General features: G+C 45.0%; 8 protein-coding genes across 8 annotated transcripts; 3 read left to right on the top strand and 5 right to left on the bottom strand.

Moving 5' to 3' along the window:
• Positions 1 to 447: 447 nt before the first annotated feature.
• On the bottom strand, positions 448 to 1,590 carry LOC6623225 (GPN-loop GTPase 2). The gene has a single exon (XM_002048172.4). The coding sequence runs from the start codon at positions 1,547 to 1,549 to the stop codon at positions 626 to 628; it is 924 nt and encodes a 307-aa protein (XP_002048208.1). The 5' UTR covers positions 1,550 to 1,590; the 3' UTR covers positions 448 to 625.
• A 386-nt stretch (positions 1,591 to 1,976) lies between these two features.
• Positions 1,977 to 2,971, bottom strand: Hsp67Bc (Heat shock gene 67Bc). Its single transcript, XM_002048171.4, has one exon. The coding sequence runs from the start codon at positions 2,703 to 2,705 to the stop codon at positions 2,124 to 2,126; it is 582 nt and encodes a 193-aa protein (XP_002048207.1). The 5' UTR covers positions 2,706 to 2,971; the 3' UTR covers positions 1,977 to 2,123.
• Positions 2,972 to 3,963: 992 nt separating this feature from the next.
• Positions 3,964 to 4,811, top strand: LOC6623321 (rhodanese domain-containing protein CG4456). Its single transcript, XM_002048170.3, has 3 exons — positions 3,964 to 4,309; positions 4,372 to 4,531; positions 4,611 to 4,811. Exons 1-3 carry the CDS (start codon positions 3,979 to 3,981, stop codon positions 4,669 to 4,671), a joined length of 552 nt encoding a protein of 183 aa, XP_002048206.3. The 5' UTR covers positions 3,964 to 3,978; the 3' UTR covers positions 4,672 to 4,811.
• Positions 4,812 to 5,403: 592 nt separating this feature from the next.
• On the top strand, positions 5,404 to 6,392 carry Hsp22 (Heat shock protein 22). The gene has a single exon (XM_002048169.3). It carries the CDS (start codon positions 5,745 to 5,747, stop codon positions 6,285 to 6,287), a length of 543 nt encoding a protein of 180 aa, XP_002048205.2. The 5' UTR covers positions 5,404 to 5,744; the 3' UTR covers positions 6,288 to 6,392.
• A 314-nt stretch (positions 6,393 to 6,706) lies between these two features.
• Positions 6,707 to 7,517, top strand: LOC6623398 (heat shock protein 27). Its single transcript, XM_002048168.4, has one exon. The coding sequence runs from the start codon at positions 6,734 to 6,736 to the stop codon at positions 7,331 to 7,333; it is 600 nt and encodes a 199-aa protein (XP_002048204.1). The 5' UTR covers positions 6,707 to 6,733; the 3' UTR covers positions 7,334 to 7,517.
• A 40-nt stretch (positions 7,518 to 7,557) lies between these two features.
• On the bottom strand, positions 7,558 to 8,475 carry LOC6622714 (heat shock protein 26). Its single transcript, XM_002048167.4, has one exon. It carries the CDS (start codon positions 8,341 to 8,343, stop codon positions 7,699 to 7,701), a length of 645 nt encoding a protein of 214 aa, XP_002048203.1. The 5' UTR covers positions 8,344 to 8,475; the 3' UTR covers positions 7,558 to 7,698.
• Positions 8,476 to 9,227: 752 nt separating this feature from the next.
• On the bottom strand, positions 9,228 to 10,301 carry Hsp27 (Heat shock protein 27). Its single transcript, XM_002048166.4, has one exon. The coding sequence runs from the start codon at positions 10,192 to 10,194 to the stop codon at positions 9,559 to 9,561; it is 636 nt and encodes a 211-aa protein (XP_002048202.1). The 5' UTR covers positions 10,195 to 10,301; the 3' UTR covers positions 9,228 to 9,558.
• A 1,138-nt stretch (positions 10,302 to 11,439) lies between these two features.
• On the bottom strand, positions 11,440 to 12,305 carry Hsp23 (Heat shock protein 23). The gene has a single exon (XM_002048165.4). The coding sequence runs from the start codon at positions 12,078 to 12,080 to the stop codon at positions 11,520 to 11,522; it is 561 nt and encodes a 186-aa protein (XP_002048201.1). The 5' UTR covers positions 12,081 to 12,305; the 3' UTR covers positions 11,440 to 11,519.
• Positions 12,306 to 13,321: the final 1,016 nt, after the last annotated feature.

Here is a 13,321-nt window from a genome sequence, read left to right as displayed (position 1 = left end):
CTCACTCGCAATGATATTATGAAACTGACCTAAAGAATATACCAAGGTTGAGATTATAAATAAATTACATAAGAAATACGCAAATCATAAATTACGCCGCCATTCAGCTTATCTCATTCTCTCTCAATGAAATACTTTGCGCGTATTTAGCTTACAATGAACTTGCAAAGTTAAAAATATAATTAAACTTGAAGCGCGGTCAATATTCTTGTAACGGCTACTACTGTCAATTGATAATCAATAGCAACACTGCGTATCGATTGCAGACATATACCATGCCGAACAGTGCTGCCCATAACTTGTCACGGTGATGGGGCGCACATTACACCGAAATCAACGCCCGCTCGAATTGAAATTTTACAATATAAATCCAAAGGATGGTGTTTAAATTCAATATTCTTTTGCTGCTTTTTAGAAAGAGCTGCTTAAGAAACTAATGTACCGCAATTGTGTAGTGAAGCATTTATTTATCACAGGAAATTACAATCATTAGAGCGTTATTTTATGTGTTCAACGACTTGTCCAGTTTTATGGGCAAATTTTTGGCGACAGGATGTTGATAAACCAATTTTCAACTAGCAGATAAATACAACTAAATTGTATACATAATTTAAGCATATGTTCGCTACGGCTGCTTCACATAGGGTTCAATATCGTGCTGCTGACGCATTGCCTCAGTTTCAGCGCCAACGGCGCAGGCTAGCAAAGAGTTCACCGTTTGCTCCTCGCCTGCCTTGTACACGTAACCATTTGCTTTGTCAATGTGGTTGCGCAGTCGAAGCATGCTGTCTGTGCTGAAGGCGTCCAAGAGCTTAAAGGAAACTAAGGCATAATCCTCTACCATGGAGCAAATGGCTTCGTTCAGCTTTTGATATTTGCGCATTGTGGGATCATCGTCCAGTTTCTCTAGCAAATACTTCAGATCCAGCACATCTGTATAGAAGTCGACGTTGAAGTGCAATTTGGATTCGTGCTTACGCAGCAGATCCGCCTTCGATAGCACATTCACGTGCGGCAAACTCATCCGCATCATTGTATTCAGGGCCATCAGCAGCGTGGCTATGAACTTTGCCGGCTCCGAGCAGTAATGCGAATCGATGAGATTCACTGTAACCAGATTGTAACGCTCCGCCTCCAAGCGCTCAAAAATCCGAGCCATGGCATTGTGGTGAGTGTAGAGTTCAACTTGGCCCGGGCAATCGAAGAGGAAGTAGTTGTGCGTTGCACTCAATTTCCTCAGTGCCGGCAGCAGCCAATCCTCGATATGCTGCTCCAGATACTCGGCACAATGCATGAGCGCTCCGTTGGGTCCCAGCTGCATGTGCTCCATGCAATCCTCCACGGTGATCAATTCCATTACATTGACCAACGGCTGATAGGCCATGTTGTCATTGCCTGGATCCAAATTGACAACGCCAACTTGCCGGCCCAACTCTTTATAGAATTTATACGCCTCGTTGCAGTACGTCGTCTTGCCTGAGCCAGGTGGCCCAATAATCAGCTGGCCATAGCGTGGATTTTCTACTCTCGGTTGTGCGCGTTGCAGCATTTTTAATGTTTATTTATTATTGTTGTGTTCAGTGTGACCGGACACATTAAACAGCAAATGACTCAAAGTATCATTTTGAAAATACCAAAAAAATGGTCACTCTGGGCAGTGCTTTCAAAACAGGCAAAAAGTGTGCCCATACTCAATATTCAAAACCAACTGCCAATATATAAAATTTGAATGCACGGTATTTTATCAGCTGCCTAAAAACGCGATAACAGAAAACGAATAGCCCGATAAATTTGATGGCTAATCGAAGTAAAGCTATCGAATATATTGGTTTTTTAAAGATAAAGAGAAAATGTAGGCCAATTGTTTTCGAAATAAAAATAAACAAGTGCAGAATCCTTTTAGACATTAAGATACATTTATTAATACTGATGCCATAATTGATTTCTTTTTAAATCTAAGCTAGTTAGTAAAATAGTTAAGTATAAATGGGTTAATTTATTAATGAATAATACATATGAATTGTAAAAATGTAGCGTGCTAAATTTTATTATCTTCGGGGTGCAATAAAAATGGGAGTCTTAGAAAATCACTTTGCTGCTTAATGGCGCGACTATTTAGGCTCTTACTTAGCCTCGCCCTCGGCCAGCTCCTTGTGTCCGTTGTCCTTCTGCAAAAACAGATCGGATGGACCCACATGCTTAATGGGTATAATACGCTCCTTTCCCTCCTCCTCGGCGACCAACGGGGGCACGGTTATAGTGAGAACACCCTCGTCAGTCAAAGTCGAGGCGACGGCATCTGCATCGTACTCCTTGGGCAGAGGATAGCGACGCACAAAATGACGATAGACATGGCCGTGCTCGTCCTCGCGCTCCTCGTGCTTGCCCTCAACGATGACGCAATTGTTGACCAGCTTAACGGTTAGCTCACCCGGCTCGAACAGGCGCACATCGAGATTCACCTGATAGTTGCCCTTCTTATCCGGGCCAGCGGCAGTGGTTGTGCCCAGCTCAGCCCTGTGCTTCTGGGTAACCAGATGACGTGCATGGGCACCCATATGGGCAATCAGACCCAATGTGTGCAAATCCAGGGCATCGTGATGGCGAGAGTGCAGCCTGCGATAGAGGCGATTGGGAAACATATCGTGGCCATAGTACATTGACTCGGGTGCATCCAAGTTCAGCACAAATGGAATATCTGGCATTTTTCTTAAATTTCTTATTTTTTTCTGCCTTCAATTATTTCACAAGATACTCAGTATCTGTATCTGTTGCAAGTTCACTGAACCTGTCTGCGACGGCGACCTGTTTTCCTTAGGTGAGGGTTGATTTGTCAGCGGGTGGAAATTTGCGGCTGTGCCTAGCACAATTCAACTCGAATATCGCGTCGTAAATGTGAAGTTCTTATGTTCAGGGTCGCCTTTTATACTCGAGAGCAGAGCGAAAGCTCTGGCCCTTTGCGAGCTTTATTGGAGCGACAAATGGGAATTTTCTGGACCAAATCCAAGCTTTCGAAGTTGCGGCTGGAGCTTTTAGAGCGAAAAAACAAAATAAATAAATTTTAATTAAAGCGAAAATAGGAAAAACCGCAGACATTGCAGTTCAAAATTAAATTTGAGATATATTTTAAAAAAATTAACGAGAAAGAAAGGCTACCTTCGGCACGCCGAAAATCTAATACCCTTGCAGACCCAACCTTTTCATAATGCTCATAGTTTCGTCAAAATATATTGATAAACAAAAACGGGTTTTCATCAAAAACCTAGATTTCGACCGATCGTTCCTTTGGCAGATATATGCCGATGTGAATAAGATTTTGCAAAAATGAAGGGAGCATTGTGAAATCTTTAAATGCCGTGCTTAATCAAAATATCTTGAATGACTGAAAAGTTTTCCATACAACAACTTAATTTATGACCGATAGTTCCTATGGCCGCTATATGATATAGTGCTCCGATCTTGATGAGATTTTGCATATATATGAGGAGCATAGTAAAACTATTTAATGCCCAGTTTGGTCCGGATATCTTGTTAAACAAAAAAGTTTTTCATACAACAACTTGATTTTCGACCGATCGTTCCTAAGGCAGCTATATGATATAGTGGTCCGATCCAGCTAGTTTTGAAAGAGAGAGTTTCATAGGAATAGCTTTAAAGCTAAGAGACTAGGACTGATACTGATCAGGAATATATATACTTAACGGGATCAGAGATGTCTCCATCTATGCGTTACACATGTCACGACAAAATTATATTACTCTCTGCAAGGGTATACAAATAAACAAAGTCTGGGCGTCTGCCAAACGAATCGCACTGAAGTAGCTTCTGAGCTGAAATCCGACGAGTGGCCGGCGTCGCCGGCGGCGATGAAGTGTCGCCAGCGCCAAACCACAAAGCGACAACAATGGAAACCGGCTACAGGTTGGAATTCGATTCGCAATTGAAGTCCAGCTGCGGTTAGTCTATGCTAGCTCTAGTATGCGGACGGTTAACTTGAACAGCGGCTCTGCCGTCGCCGTCGCCGTCGCCGTCGACGCTGTCGTCATCGTCTTGGCCGTAGCCGCGCTCTCGCCCATAATAAATTGTGGCGCTTGGCCCAGCGGAGAACTCAGTGATCCGACGTCGGGCAAGCGTGGTGAAAGCGTAGCATTGAGTACTGATCATTTGCATTTGGATCACAGCATTATGTCTGCCAGCTACGAGCAAGTCAAAGATGTGCCCAATCATCCAGAGATTTACCTGATTGATGTCCGCAATCCGGACGAACTGACGGCCACGGGCAGCATACCCTCCAGCCTCAATATACCCTGTGACTATATGCAAGCCCAACGCTGGAATCTGTTTTTTATACGCTTATCATTCACATTCCAGTGCCCGAACTGGAGTCGGCTTTAAAGTCTGCGGCCGAGGATTTTGCACAGAAATATGGACGCGCAAAGCCGGGCAACGATGCCGAAATCATATTCACTTGTCGCTCCGGCAGACGCGCCCAGCAGGCCGCAGAGATCGCCAAGAGCGCAGGTTTCACCAAGTGAGTTACAGAACTAGAAGCTATTTATGGAATATATACATATTTATATATGCAATATATATGTATGGAATCTTTACAGCCTGAGCGTCTATCACGGCTCCTGGCTGGAGTGGGCCGAGAAGGAGGGTCTGCCACAGTGAGATCGCGAATACCCTTCCCACCAGCACTTACTTTTGACCCTTAAAATATCACTTAGTTACAATGTTTAAATTCCATTTATGATATGTGCGCACAATAGAAAATATGGTTTTGGAATAAATTTCGATCTTAGAAGCAAGTATTTCAAGTGGAACTCTTACTGATTATGAATATGCTATATAGCAACTACTTTGAAGAGAGTACAAAATTTGTAGTCTAGAATTTCTTATTATATTTTACGTTTCTCAAATCGAATATGAAAGCCTTTTCAATAAGCAGTTCGTAGATGTTTCATTTTCTGCCCCAAAATGAATACCAAAAAAAAAGTGTGCCCAGTTTTCTTATTTTCTAGTGATAGAACTTTTAACCCATGTTTATGTTTGTGTTTAACACCCCCTTTCAGTTTTGATCAATTTTTTCTAGAGCAATATTTTGTATGTGTGAATTCGTTAAACAAAGCTCATGCGAAATATGTTTAAAATAAAAATTACAGCTAAGTAAATACTCAAGCTTAAGCAAATTTGTGCGCACCCTCACACTACGCCCATGTCTTATATGTATATGTGCCTCGCCCTCTCTCTTTCTCTCACACGCACACGCACGCACTCGCGAGCTTATTTACGGAACACACACACACATATTCTCTTTTTTTATCTGCCATTTGCTGCTCTCTTTTGCGTTACCAAACTGACCTGCCTTACATTTTTTGTAAATGCCGCAAAACTGCGTCGCATTAGAAAAAGTGCTTAAGAACAATCGAAAGTTTGATTGATGTACGTGAAATTAATCGAAAATATATTTACTTAAAAAGTTCACAAGCTGAACGCTGCTTAAATGCCAAAAAGGTAAAATAATTCTAGAAGCCCAACAAATTGCATCAGCTGCCAAGTCGAGAGAGCGCCGGAACGTTCTCGAGCGCAACGCCGTTTCGTATAAATAGCAGCCGGCGTCGCGCTCTCTCCACAGTTGAATCAAATCAGTCAAAGCGAACGGAGCTCGCGTGAAGCAGCAAGAAGAAGCAAGAAGAGAGAATTTCACCACAAATTGCAGAAATTACAAATTGTGAGCAGAAAAGATGCGTTCATTGCCCATGTTTCTACGTATGGCTGAGGAGCTGGCCAGGATGCCGCGTGTATCGCCATTCCAGGCGCTCTTCCACGAGCCGCACATGTGGACCGGCCTGGCGGTGCCACGCAACTGGCAACAGATTGCGCGCAGCCAGGAGCAACAATTTGCGCCGGCGGCAACCATTGGCAAGCAGGGCTACCAGGTGTGCCTCGACGTCAGCGAATACAAGCCCAACGAGCTGACTGTGAAGACGGTGAACAACAGCGTCGTCATCGAGGGCAAGTCCGAGCAGCAGGAGGATGACCAGGGCGGCTACAGTTCCCGTCACTTTTTGCGTCGTTTCGCCCTGCCCGAGGGCTACGAGGCCGACAAGACCACATCCAGCCTAAGCAGCGATGGCATCCTGACCATCAATGTGCCCAATCCACCAGCTGTTGAGGAAGCGCTCAAGGAACGTCTCGTGCCCATACAGCAGACCGGACCGGCCGAGCTGAACGTGAAGCCGAATCCACCGCTAGAGGAGCCCGCCGAGAAACAGAAGGAGCAGTAAATGCAGCCAAAGATTAGCACCCCAGCAGCCTTGTGGCAACGCCTAGTCTTAAAAACTTATATTAGTTATATAGAAATAATGAAATAAACATAAACAAAAAGAGTAGATATGTATTTTGCACTTTTGTGTGCCCCCCCCCCCCCCCCCCCCCCCCCCCCCCCCCGCCTGCTGACAGCGGCCGCCCCCCTTTGGCCACGCCTTGTGCCTTGACGTCGTCCACTTCTTGACTCGCGTCCAACAAATTGCCGTTGCATTTGAGGAGGTTGGGCGACACGCTTGTGTCTTGTTTGTTGGCCTTCGCGCATCGGGCAAATGATTCATCACAACGCCCATCCGCATCCGACTCGAACCGAGGCCAATTTAGTTGTCGTCGTCGTCTCGGGGATTTGGGCTATAAAAGCACTGACAGCGCCGTCAACAGATTCTATAAGAATCTTGGACGCGCAATGGCTTTGATGCCGACCACATATCGTGATCTCTCCCGGGAATTGGATCGACCGCAGCCCATCTATCATCGGCCGCCCTACGACTTCCAGCTGTACCCGTATCTCTGGGACGATCCGCGCGTCTGGTGGCCCTCCACTGCCAGCAGCGACTATCTGCGACCCCTGGATGAGCTGGTCACGCGCCGCGTGCGCAACCAGCTCATACAATCGACGCCCCACGAGTGGACATATCCGATGCGCTGGGATAACTACTATACCGGCGAGCGGGTGCATGCGGATGAGAAGGGATTTCGCATCGACATCGATGTGCGCCAGTTCCGGCCGCAGGAGATTGTGGTCAAGACCAACGACGACTACATCATTGTCCAGGGCAATCACAACAAGCGCAGCGAGGGCCCCAACGGCTACGTGGAGCGGCACTTTGTGCGCAAGTACCTGCTGCCCCGCGGCTACAATGCCAACGAGGTCATCTCGGACATCTCCTCGGACGGCATACTGACCATCAAGGTGCCGCCGCCGCCGCCAGCCAAATACTACAGTCCCGGCGAGCGGCTCGTCCATGTGCACGAGACGGGCAAACTGGCCCTGCCCTGGAAGTAGCAGCTGCTCCGAATCCCGCCCAACCCCCCCCCCCCCCCCCCCCTTCCCTTCTCGTGCAGCGCGCACATCATCAAATTCAAGGTGAACCCATCTATTTATGGCCAACGAGCTGCAGCGCGAATTTCAATTAGTTTTGAATAGAAATAATCTCAAATGCGCAATAAATATATATACAAAAACCAAATCCTCATCTGGACTACATTGAAGAAGAAGCAACTTTTGAGTTCCGTTTCAGTTGGTTTACTAAGATTATTTTATTATTAGTCTTTAGCTCGTTATACTATTTATGGTAACTAATAAATACATAGGTATGTGATGATGAATGAGCAGGAACAGGAATGGGTGTGGCGGCCAGCTAGCAGCTTCTACTTCTTGGCGGGCTTGCCGTTGGTGGCCTCGGCCTTTGACTCCTCCGGCTTCTGCTCGACGGCATTCTCCTTGACATTCAGATGAGCGGGTCCCACTTGCTGGATCTGAACCACACGCTCCTTGGACTTGTCCTCAATGGGCTGCGGCTTGGGCACGCTCACGGTGAGCACGCCATCGGAGGACAGAGAGGAGACCACCTTGTCGCCATCGTAGCCCTGGGGCAGGGCATAGCGGCGCACAAAGTGGCGCGAGATGTAGCCGTGGTCGTCCTCGCGCTCCTCGTGCTTGCCCTCGACCACAATGGAATTGTCCACCACCTTGACGTTCAGTTCGCTGGGCGCGAACTGGGTGACGTCCATGCACACCTGGAAGCCATCCTTGCCCACCTGCGAGACGGGCCAACGCAGTCCGTCGGCATCACCACCTGCTCCCTTTGCCAAATTACGATTGCGCCGTTTGGCCAAGATCTTGGCGGCCGGCGAGCTGGGACAGACCGGATGGGCGCACTCCCAAGGACTCAACAGCTGTGGCGCGGCCCAGATTTGCAGCTGGCGCGGCTGCACTCCAAATCCAAAGTCGTAGTCCGGGTCGCGGGGCTCCTGCAGCGCATTGACCAGCGAAATCAATTGAGACAGCGACATTTCTTTTGCAATTTACACTTTCAGTTATAGTTTTCAAAAAAACACAAATTTAAGTTTTTTCTTTTGAAAGGTTTTTTTTTTCGCACGGCGAAGTTCTTTGCTTGACGAACACTTTTTTTCAACTGTTGGCAAACTGAGTTCGACAACCGCTTTTATAGCCGGCTGAATCGATTTTCTAGAAATATCGAGCTATTGCTCGTGCGTGTGTGTGTGCTATGTGTCGAACAGAGAAGTAAATCGAGAAACATCGCGAGCTTGCGAGAGTGTGTGCGTGACGCAAATGAGTGAAACAGAAAGAGTGCTAAGAGTGTGAGTATGGGTAAATATAGTATGCGAAAGAGAAAGAGTTCGCTTGGCAGACTGTAAAAAGTCAAAGCAAATTTTAAAGTCAACTTTAATTGCACTTTTTGAACTCCTTGTTTATAAAAATACATTTTTCGAAACATACATACACAGATGTCGTACGTACATACATAAATACACACATGTATGCGTCGTTATGTATATACATACATGTACATGTTAATGTTAATATACTCTTATTAACAGACAGCTTAAAGCGTTTTAAATTTGCAGTTCATTAAAATTAGGATCCATGAAGAATGCATTTGCACATACATACACACACACACACATGTACATATGTATGCTTTTACGCATGATGAAACAAAGTACATACATACATACACAGATAATATGTGTATGTCGCTTATTTGCACATACATACGTATGTATGTATATATGCATGCACGTATGTACCAAACTCATAACCTTCAATAAATCAATCAGATCGGTAGACCAGAAGCTGATGTCCCTATTCGTCCAAGTGGAAACGTGTAAATGGGCCCCATGTATTTCCGTCCCAAAATACAAAAACCAATTCGTTTCATTTAGTGTTTTATTATATTTTCACAGTGTACATAAATGCAAATACATAAGTTCGAGTGCTGCCGCTGTTCCTTTACATGTTACAAAAATATAAATTTACATGGATAGTATTTTTAAAATACATAATACATATAGAGTAAACGAAGTGGAAATCTTACATTGCAAATGGGTGCATTTAAAATCTCTTATTGCTAACATGCGATGAAGTTTGCGATGTTTATGTGTTGGTATGTGTGTGTGTGTGTGCTTGTGTATGCTTGTGTGGTAAGTCTTGCACTCTCCGAACAGTGTGGCAACACTCAGTTTCCTCCTTTCTGACACGCTCCTCTATTTGCCAGTCTCCATTTTTTCACCATTTTCGCTCTTGCCTTTACCGTCGGTGGCGCCCTCTGGCGCCTTGATGCTTAAGTGAGCAGGGCCGGTTTGTTGAATCTGCACGATGCGCTCCTTGTTAGCCTGCTCCTTGTTGGGTGGCGGAGGTGCCTTCAGTGTCAGCACTCCATCGGAGGAGACTGTTGAGACGACATCATTGCCATCATAGTCCTTGGGCAAGGTATACTTGCGCACAAAGTGGCGCTGGATCATGCCGTGGCCATCCTCGCGCTCTTCGTGCTTGCCCTCGACGATAATCGTCTTGTCCACAACCTTAACGGACAACTCGCTGGGCTTGAACTGTGCCACGTCCATGCAGACCTGGAAGCCATCTTTGCCAACGACAGGCAGCAGAGAGTTCTGTCCAACAGAGCCGCGACGACGTGCCGGCACCAACTGATGATGGTTTCTCTCGTATGGCATGAAGTGAGAGCGACGACGATGCAGATGGTGTGGCATCACCAGACGTGGACGGTGGAATAGCTCGTGAGCGTGCACTCCGAAGCCGAAGTCATCGTCGAGGAAATGGTCCCAGTCATTGTAGGCGCTATCCAGATCTCTGGCCAAACTCAAGAGTGGAACAATCGACATTTTAATCTTTTACTTGTGTGCTTGGTTTTTTTTATTAAATTGAAACTTTTTTGTTTGCTTCTGCGCAGCAGATACGTTTAGAACAACGGTTCGAATAGAAATGAAGAGGAGCGGACGGCGCAGCGGGTTTTTATACTGACGCCAACATGACACACACACACAAGCAAGAAGTTAACTGATTGTTGCTTTTTCACTCTTGAACTTACTCGCTCTTTCTGCCGCCATGCGTGTGTTTGTGTGCGCCGGCAAATTGTTTTGTTTGTTCTCTCGATCTTTCTGGCTCTCTCACACACGGAAAGTTCTTGCAATTTCTTGGAGTTTCTGCTTGTTCGCAAATACATACATATGTACGTACGTATATTTTGCATATACATTGTATGTTCGAGTACATTTATTTTAAGAGCCTGTATTTTAACATACATACATGTATATCCCTATTGCATTTGCGCCATTGTTGTAAATTCATCGGTTTAAAATGTTAAAGTACGTTCAAGGGTCCACAGGGAGAAAATCGCATACATTGAAACTGACGTTTCGCAAGTACAATGAACTCGTGCTATCTCTGTTTGGCGAGACCGGTTTGTTTGTCATTCTTTTTATTTATGTATTGTATGTGCAAACATGCATATGCATGCATGTATATACCGGTCTATATGTGTGCGTGTGTATGTAGTATGTATTTATATACCGATTTCGGTGTTCTTTTCACAGCGATATTCGCAGTCAAATTCAAGGGTTATTTTTTGAGCTTTTAGTAAAACGAAAACTGAAACTGTTAAACTTTTTATACATTTGTTTGTACGGTTTATTTTAAAAGTACATGCATACATATGTACATGTCTATATACACAGACACATAGGCTGACATTCATGTACATACATATGTATATGTATGTGTGTATGCATGGGTATACACACTTTGCAGTGCTCTACGAATATGAATGTATGCACACAAGTGAACGGCGCTCATAATGTATGTACATACAGGTTAGTGCGATAATGTACTTGTTCGGTCATATGCATGTACATACATACACAGATGTATGTATGAGGATATTTGTGACTATTTTTTGCATTTCCTGCCATATTGGCCCAAACCCTTAATGAAAACTCAACTTATTTATTACTGAAACAGGTTTTTGTTTATTTTCAATTCATAATTGTTAAGAAGCTTAACGAAATACAAGTTATATTTTTGAAATATCGACATATGTATGTTGGGTTATAATATATGTAAAACAGACATTGACTTTGATAATTGATTAATATTATGTTAATGCATTCTAAATACTACAAATGACTTTGGATTACATGAGATGCTAAGTTCACTTGTCGCCGCTTCCATCCTGCTCGATCTGCTCCTTGGCGTTCTCCTTCACATTGAGATGGGCAGGTCCAACCTGCTGGATCTGAACGGTGCGCTCGTTGCCCTTATCCTCGATTGCCGCCGGCTTCGGCACGCTCACTGTGAGCACTCCGTCCGAGGACAGTGTGGAAGCGACCTTGTCGGCCTCGTAGCCCTGGGGCAGGGCATAGCGGCGCACAAAGTGACGTGTGATGTAGCCGTGGTCATCCTCGCGCTCCTCGTGCTTGCCCTCGACCACAATGGAGTTGTCCACCACCTTGACGTTCAGTTCGCTGGGCTTGAACTGGGCCACGTCCATGCACACCTGAAAACCATCCTTGCCCACCTTGGACACCGGTCCGGCAACGCTGCCCACCTGCTTCTCCAGCTGACGCAACTGCTGTTCCAGGGGCACGGCAGCCAGTGCCAGATAAGGATTGCGCTGCTGGCGCTGCCAGTAGTAGGGCGTGTCATAGAAGGGCGCCACCGACAGGCGGTTCAGGTCATCAGCCAGGCTCAGGAGAAGTGGAAGATTTGCCATCTTGATAACTCTTCTTTAGGCTTACTCGACTTCCTTATATGCTCAATACTTGGTACGCAGATGTTTCTTGTAGCGAACTTTTACTTTCAAACGAATTTGCTTACGGATTAGCTTTAGATCTTTGACTTTGACTTTGACTTTGACTCCTTTTCAAGGAATACTTCGTTTGGAGACTTTGTGTAGATATTTCTTATTGCTTCGGTTTTTCGAATCAAACTGACGCCGACTACGCAGCAAGCCGGCTATTTATAGCTGCTCGGGTGGTGGCTTTTGCTTGCGGGCGCGTCTGTGCGAATGAGGGAGACGGCGCGTCGCGGAAAGCCTACGAAACTTCTGGCTCTGGCTAGTGTTGAATAATTTCTGAAATGTTCTGGAAATTGCTCGAATACATACATATGCCCATACATATATACACACATATTTATGCATTTAAACGCAACGCAACATTATCTAGCGCTGAAAGTGAGAGTGTTTCGCTGATGCTTTTTCATAAAGTATATGTACATATGTATGCATGTACATGTATCTATACACACACCATACATGTCATGTTATAGACAAAATTGCTGGCTGTTTTTTGGCAGTGCAAATAAAATATAAAAAAACAAAATATAGTATATGTACGTACATTTGTACACATTATTGAAGGGGCATGTGTATGTGCATACATACATATATACACACAGTGTGTGCATACAGCTACATCCCACTCAATTTCTGCATTTCCATGATAACGATTACTTTCTACACTTCTACATGTACTTGTACTTGTACATGTATGCATGCGTAAGTGTATACATATGTACATATGTATCAATGGACACCTTCAACTTTGTTTCCAGCCGCCGTTCCTGGTTGACGTCTGCTCCATTGCAAAAGTCTCCAAACGAGTGTCTGCCTTTTGTCTGGGAATTGACTGGATATGTAACAAAAATCATACGCACACAAGTGAACACATACATTTCGTATGCATGTACGTACATGCATACATACATGTGTACATATGTATGTATGTAAATGTTTCGACTGCCGCACATCAACTCTTGTTGCTCCAGACAAATGCAATTCACAATATACATACATACATATGTACAAACAACCACGACAAGGGGCACTGCGCATGCTTTGCGCCTGCCCCACTGCAGGCTGTTGCCCCCTTTTCGAAACGGTCTTATTATCAACGAATTTTCTGTTGCCGGTTGGCCTTCCAGACCACAGACACATTTGCACATATGTATCTG

Source organism: Drosophila virilis, chromosome 3 (genome assembly GCF_030788295.1).
Source record: "Drosophila virilis strain 15010-1051.87 chromosome 3, Dvir_AGI_RSII-ME, whole genome shotgun sequence".
NCBI lineage: Eukaryota > Metazoa > Arthropoda > Insecta > Diptera > Drosophilidae > Drosophila > Drosophila virilis.
The sequence above is the reverse complement of the archived record's forward strand: the minus strand, read 5'-3'. Positions and strand labels throughout refer to the sequence as shown.

Coding starts and splice junctions, on each gene's coding strand:
- LOC6623225 (XM_002048172.4), bottom strand. CDS start 1,549: ATGCTGCAACGCGCACAACCGAGAGTAGAAAATCCACGCTATGGCCAG.
- Hsp67Bc (XM_002048171.4), bottom strand. CDS start 2,705: ATGCCAGATATTCCATTTGTGCTGAACTTGGATGCACCCGAGTCAATG.
- Hsp22 (XM_002048169.3), top strand. CDS start 5,745: ATGCGTTCATTGCCCATGTTTCTACGTATGGCTGAGGAGCTGGCCAGG.
- Hsp23 (XM_002048165.4), bottom strand. CDS start 12,080: ATGGCAAATCTTCCACTTCTCCTGAGCCTGGCTGATGACCTGAACCGC.
- Hsp27 (XM_002048166.4), bottom strand. CDS start 10,194: ATGTCGATTGTTCCACTCTTGAGTTTGGCCAGAGATCTGGATAGCGCC.
- LOC6622714 (XM_002048167.4), bottom strand. CDS start 8,343: ATGTCGCTGTCTCAATTGATTTCGCTGGTCAATGCGCTGCAGGAGCCC.
- LOC6623321 (XM_002048170.3), top strand. CDS start 3,979: ATGCGGACGGTTAACTTGAACAGCGGCTCTGCCGTCGCCGTCGCCGTC. Junction 4,310..4,371: donor CTCCAGCCTCAATATACCCT/GTGACTATATGC, acceptor TTCACATTCCAG/TGCCCGAACTGGAGTCGGCT. Junction 4,532..4,610: donor AAGAGCGCAGGTTTCACCAA/GTGAGTTACAGA, acceptor GAATCTTTACAG/CCTGAGCGTCTATCACGGCT.
- LOC6623398 (XM_002048168.4), top strand. CDS start 6,734: ATGGCTTTGATGCCGACCACATATCGTGATCTCTCCCGGGAATTGGAT.